The sequence below is a fragment of the Xenopus tropicalis genome, chromosome 3 (genome assembly GCF_000004195.4).
Source record: "Xenopus tropicalis strain Nigerian chromosome 3, UCB_Xtro_10.0, whole genome shotgun sequence".
Classification (NCBI taxonomy): domain Eukaryota; kingdom Metazoa; phylum Chordata; class Amphibia; order Anura; family Pipidae; genus Xenopus; species Xenopus tropicalis.
This window is the reverse complement of record NC_030679.2, coordinates 6877414-6883851: the sequence shown is the minus strand read 5'-3', so window position 1 is coordinate 6883851 and position 6438 is coordinate 6877414. Positions and strand designations below refer to the sequence as shown.

At 44.6% G+C, this 6438-nt stretch overlaps 1 protein-coding gene across 2 annotated transcripts in view; it reads left to right on the top strand.

The window, feature by feature from the left end:
- The first annotated feature begins 62 nt into the window (after positions 1 to 62).
- The window catches only part of agbl3 (ATP/GTP binding protein-like 3), a 41324-nt gene continuing 34948 nt past the window's right edge, over positions 63 to 6438 (top strand). For both annotated transcript variants that reach the window (XM_018089881.2, XM_031898553.1), the window contains exons 1-2: positions 63 to 166; positions 2421 to 2522. In XM_018089881.2, the coding sequence (XP_017945370.2) occupies positions 2457 to 2522 (66 nt within the window). In that variant the 5' untranslated portion in view covers positions 63 to 166; positions 2421 to 2456. The remainder of the gene's footprint in view (positions 167 to 2420; positions 2523 to 6438) is intronic.

The following is a 6438-nucleotide window of genomic DNA, read 5'->3' as shown; positions in this document are numbered from 1 at the left end:
TTCCAACGTTGCTAGGGAACGGGGAATACAAAAGTTGTTTTGGAGACTGAAGTTGGCCGGTAGCCCGGAGAGGCGGGAGGAGGAGGACCAAGGGGAGGGGAGACTCTCGGGAAAGGCAGCGGGGAGCAGTGAGAGGATGGGAAGCCCTGCCCGGGGGAGAATGCAGGTGAGAGTGAGGGAATAAGGGAGAGACCTCCATAGAATAGAGAGAAGGGGAGAAAACCATGCTGTTGTATGGGGAATATTGGGCAGCTTTGTCTAACAGGGACATTTACCTGGGGCCCCTCTGAATATGAATTATTAGAGAATTCTTTCATGTACCTTAGGGATGTCCAGCCCAAGGCTGTCTGGGGGTGCTGGGAGTTGTAGTTTATTAACAGCTGAATATCCCTGTGAGCCTCAGGCTTCCTGCAGAGGGGAATTACTATAGGCACCATCTCTACTATACCTGCTATCCCACAGCCCCAGTCCCTTCCCAGAGGCTATTATCCCCCCACTGCTACTATAGGCACCATCTCTCCCTACTATACCTGCTATCCCACAGCCCCAGTCCCTTCCCAGAGGCTATTATCCCCCCACTGCTACTATAGGCACCATCTCTCCCTACTATACCTGCTATCCCACAGCCCCAGTCCCTTCCCAGAGGGCTATTATCCCCCCACTGCTACTATAGGCACCATCTCTCCCTACTATACCTGCTATCCCACAGCCCCAGTCCCTTCCCAGAGGCTATTATCCCCCACTGCTACTATAGGCACCATCTCTCCCTACTATACCTGCTATCCCACAGCCCCAGTCCCTTCCCAGAGGCTATTATCCCCCCACTGCTACTATAGGCACCATCTCTCCCTACTATACCTGCTATCCCACAGCCCCAGTCCCTTCCCAGAGGCTATTATCCCCCCACTGCTACTATAGGCACCATCTCTCCCTACTATACCTGCTATCCCACAGCCCCAGTCCCTTCCCAGAGGCTATTATCCCCCACTGCTACTATAGGCACCCTCTCTCCCTACTATACCTGCTATCCCACAGCCCCAGTCCCTTCCCAGAGGCTATTATCCCACTGCTACTATAGGCACCATCTCTCCCTACTATACCTGCTATCCCACAGCCCCAGTCCCTTCCCAGAGGCTATTATCCCCCCACTGCTACTATAGGCACCATCTCTCCCTACTATACCTGCTATCCCACAGCCCCAGTCCCTTCCCAGAGGCTATTATCCCCCCACTGCTACTATAGGCACCATCTCTCCCTACTATACCTGCTATCCCACAGCCCCAGTCCCTTCCCAGAGGCTATTATCCCTCCACTGCTACTATAGGCACCATCTCTCCCTACTATACCTGCTATCCCACAGCCCCAGTCCCTTCCCAGAGGCTATTATCCCCCCACTGCTACTATAGGCACCATCTCTCCCTACTATACCTGCTATCCCACAGCCCCAGTCCCTTCCCAGAGGCTATTATCCCCCCACTGCTACTATAGGCACCATCTCTCCCTACTATACCTGCTATCCCACAGCCCCAGTCCCTTCCCAGAGGCTATTATCCCCCCACTGCTACTATAGGCACCATCTCTCCCTACTATACCTGCTATCCCACAGCCCCAGTATTTCCCCTTTAAAGAGAGATGGTTTATCCAGTAACTGGGCTATTCCAGATAAAAAGAGTATAATTACACTGTTAAAGAGAATAAACCTAAATCGATTGTGATTGTTGTCTCTGACCTGCTCTACACACACTTTCCCCCTATACTGAAATAGTAATTGGACTAATTGTTTCATTACTGTCAGTGGGAATGGGAGATACTGAAGGTACAAATCTATACTGGAATTCCTTTCCCAGCAAATCTGCCTTCTTGCATTCAATTGTCAGATCATTAAATTGATTGATTATGTGGGTTTAAAATGATGGGGTTCCACAATAATGGCTGAAGGAGAATTAATAATCAATATCTTTTGGGTTTCTGTACCAGCCCAGGCCCTCACAGCCCATTAGCAGGGAAGATCTGTGCCTTTAAAGATGCCCCCATTAGCCTTCCATCTTCATTTAACTGTGCCTAGGGACCCACTCACAATATAATGTATATAAACCATGTAACAGTCAGTATACAAGGCTGATTAGGATTGAATTTAGTCACATTACATGGCAGCATAGAAATCAGTGAAGTCTGCATCATAATTGATTCATAATCAGCTTCTATGACAGCCCAGAGCCCACTGAGCACGTGCAGTGCCACTGACACAAAAGATGGCCGCTCAAGAGCTGCTGGGGGCAACTGTGAAGGCCTGGGGCATTACTGTTATCGGGCTGCTGAGCCTCTGGGTACAATATATAATATACAGCATTTCTAGACTTAGAAAGCACATTTGTGGGTTCTTGACTCTAAATATGTAATATTTGTAATTGTTTCTATAGTTGAAAGGATGAGATAGAGATTTTTCCTCATGTACCATGTCTGCTGGCAAAGAAAAGGATGATATTCTGTCTGATCATAGCATCGCCAGTGATTCTGAGCTGGTAAGTTTTGTCTTTTATAAAACAAAATCTTCGATTCTTTATTCTTACTGTATCAGGGAAACACTATGGCACCTCCTACCCATATTTATAAATACAAATATACAGAGAAGGAATGTTCTGGGCACACAATAAGCTGTACCCCCATACTGTACTGTCTAAGGGAAACACTATGGCACCCTCTACCCATATGTATAAATACAAATATACAGAGAAGGGATGTTCTGGGCACACAATAAGCTGTACCCCCATACTGTACTGTCTAAGGGAAACACTATGGCACCCCCTACCCATATGTATAAATACAAATATACAGAGAGGGAATGTTCTGGGCACACAATAAGCTGTACCCCCATACTGTACTGTCTAAGGGAAACACTATGGCACCCCCTACCCATATGTATAAATACAAATATACAGAGAAGGAATGTTCTGGGCACACAATAAGCTGTACCCCCCATACTGTACTGTCTAAGGGAAACACTATGGCACCTCCTACCCATATGTATAAATACAAATATACAGAGAGGGAATGTTCTGGGCACACAATAAGCTGTACCCCCATACTGTACTGTCTAAGGGAAACACTATGGCACCCCCTACCCATATGTATAAATACAAATATACAGAGAGGGAATGTTCTGGGCACACAATAAGCTGTACCCCCATACTGTACTGTCTAAGGGAAACACTATGGCACCCCCTACCCATATGTATAAATACAAATATACAGAGAAGGAATGTTCTGGGCACACAATAAGCTGTACCCCCCATACTGTACTGTCTAAGGGAAACACTATGGCACCTCCTACCCATATGTATAAATACAAATATACAGAGAAGGAATGTTCTGGGCACACAATAAGCTGTACCCACATACTGTACTGTCCGAGGGAAACACTATGGCACCCCCTATCCATATGTATAAATACAAATATACAGAGAAGGAATGTTCTGGGCACACAATAAGCTGTACCCACATACTGTACTGTCTAAGGGAAACACTATGGCACCCCCTACCCATATGTATAAATACAAATATACAGAGAAGGAATGTTCTGGGCACACAGCAGTGTTCTCGGATCCGGAGCCGTGCGCCAAGGAAATCTGAACTGTACATAACCTGCTCACAAACCAGCCGCTGAAGTGTGAAACTGAGAGTTGGCCTGGATGCCATTGTGAGTGGGTGTCGTACAACACACACAGGGTATCAGGTATCAGGAGTCTTGTGCCCAAGGGGCAACGCACTGTATAATCAATATGATATTTCTCTCCGGATGAAACATTATGCAAAGCTTTGTAATCCCTGCTGCCGAGCAACTGTAATCAGCAAAGAGGAGCTCAGAATTAATTAGCTTTTGTTGTTGCTGTTGTCTTAATTGTTTCTTTCGGTTGCTGCTGGGGGGGGGGCTTTCCTGGTGGTCTCTCTATGCCACCTCCATAGGGTTTCATTGGGCAGCAGTGGGTCAATAACCTAGGCCTCTTGCAGCTTTAATTTTTCCTAATTAATTTGTCCCAATTAAAGCTAATTTTCAATTTGTGTCTATTAAATAATTATTTTCAGCTTCCTGCTAATTGGTGGTAGGCTATGTCTTATTGAAATACACCAATCAGGATTCCTCATACTATTCCTGATGTGTAAGGGGTGTTTATGGCACACTGACCCCCTTGTATTTGGTAACCCATAGCGACCTATCAGCAGGTAGCATTATAAAACAGTACCTGTACTTGATCCCAACTAAGATATAATTACCCCTTATTGGGGCAGAACAGCCCTATTGGGTTAATTTCATGGTTAAATGATTCCCTTTTCTCTGTAATAATAAAACAGTACCTGTACTTGATCCCAACTAAGATATAATTACCCCTTATTGGGGGCAGAACAGTCCTATTGGGTTTATTTCATGGTTAAATGATTCCCTTTTCTCTGTAATAATAAAACAGTACCTGTACTTGATCCCAACTAAGATATAATTATCCCTTATTGGGGGCAGAACAGCCCTATTGGGTTTATTTAATGGTTAAATGATTCCCTTTTCTCTGTAATAATAAAACAGTACCTGTACTTGATCCCAACTAAGATATAATTACCCCTTATTGGGGCAGAACAGCCCTATTGGGTTTATTTAATGGTTAAATGATTCCCTTTTCTCTGTAATAGTAAAACAGTACCTGTATTTGATCCCAACTAAGATATAATTACCCCTTATTGGTGGCAGAACAGCCCTATTGGATTTTTTTCATGGTTAAATGATTCCCTTTTCTCTGTAATAATAAAACAGTACCTGTACTTGATCCCAACTAAGATATAATTACCCCTTATTGGGGCAGAACAGCCCTATTGGGTTTATTTAATGGTTAAATGATTCCCTTTTCTCTGTAATAATAAAACAGTACCTGTACTTGATCCCAACTAAGATATAATTACCCCTTATTGGGGCAGAACAGCCCTATTGGGTTTATTTAATGGTTAAATGATTCCCTTTTCTCTGTAATAATAAAACAGTACCTGTACTTGATCCCAACTAAGATATAATTACCCCTTATTGGGGGCAGAACAGCCCTATTGGGTTTATTTAATGGTTAAATGATTCCCTTTTCTCTGTAATAATAAAACAGTACCTGTACTTGATCCCAACTAAGATATAATTACCCCTTATTGGGGGCAGAACAGCCCTATTGGGTTTATTTAATGGTTAAATGATTCCCTTTTCTCTGTAATAATAAAACAGTACCTGTACTTGATCCCAACTAAGATATAATTACCCCTTATTGGGGGCAAAACAATCCTATTGGTTTAATTAATGGTCAATTGATTTTTTAGTAATTTGGATCTCCATACCTTATCTGCAATACCCTTTGTCCCAAGCATTCTGGATAACGGGTCCTATACCTTTACCTTTTATTATCTTAACTGCCCTGTCAGGCTAACTGGGGTGTAATCACCTGACACAAGCCCGACCCTGTTAATGTGAATATTAGCAGAGAAGACATTATTTTATAGTATTTAGAGGCTATTTAGCTGCCCATCCACTCGGACAGCAGCCCCAATTTCCAATGCCTTTTTGTGCTTAGGCTTTATATGCCCTTTAAATGAACGAGCCGAGTTCAAGTAACCCTGAACACTCAATATGACACTCGGTGACATCTGCCCCATTACATTCCGCCCCTGTCTCCAACTGAAGAAGTGAGTTTCCCTTACAGAGAGGATTAATGGCTCTGAAAATGGATCCGGGGAAGCGGCGGTATAATCTCTATACACAGGCGGCGGCGCCTCTTCCCTTCATGAATTCATAATGCGGTCAGTAGGGCTGGAGTGTTTGCTCTGAGAGGTTCTCTTTTATTTTAACCCCCCCCCCCCCCGACCCGTCTGACTGAAATCTGATATCCGTCAGCGTCATGCAAATATCTATGTGGAGAAAGAAAAGAAATTTGTGGCATTCTGTCCTAGGTTCTCTCCTTCCTCATACCTCCTCCCCCCCCCCCCCCCGCATTACAATAACCTACAATTTTCCATGCATCAGACCTGCACTGTTTAATTTGCCCCTGTAAGCTGCCATCAGAATGTTCTAGCCCCTCCCACTGCTTGAGTTACAGACTCCCTGCCCTCCTCCTGTAGGCTGCCATCAAAGTGTTGTAGTCCCTCCCACTGGTTGAGTTAGACTCCCTGCCCCTCCCACTGTAAGAATTCTTTTTTTTTTTTAGTGTTCTAGAGACTTCCTGACCCCCCTCTTAAGTTGCCATCAGAGTGTTCTAGTCCCACCCATTGCTTGAGTTACAGACTCCCTGCCCCTCCCCCTGTAGGCTGCCATCAAAGTGTTGTAGTCCCTCCCACTGGTTGAGTTAGGCTCCCTGCCCCTCCCACTGTAAGAATTCTTCTTTTCTAGTGTTATAGAGACTTCCTGACTCCCCTCGTAAG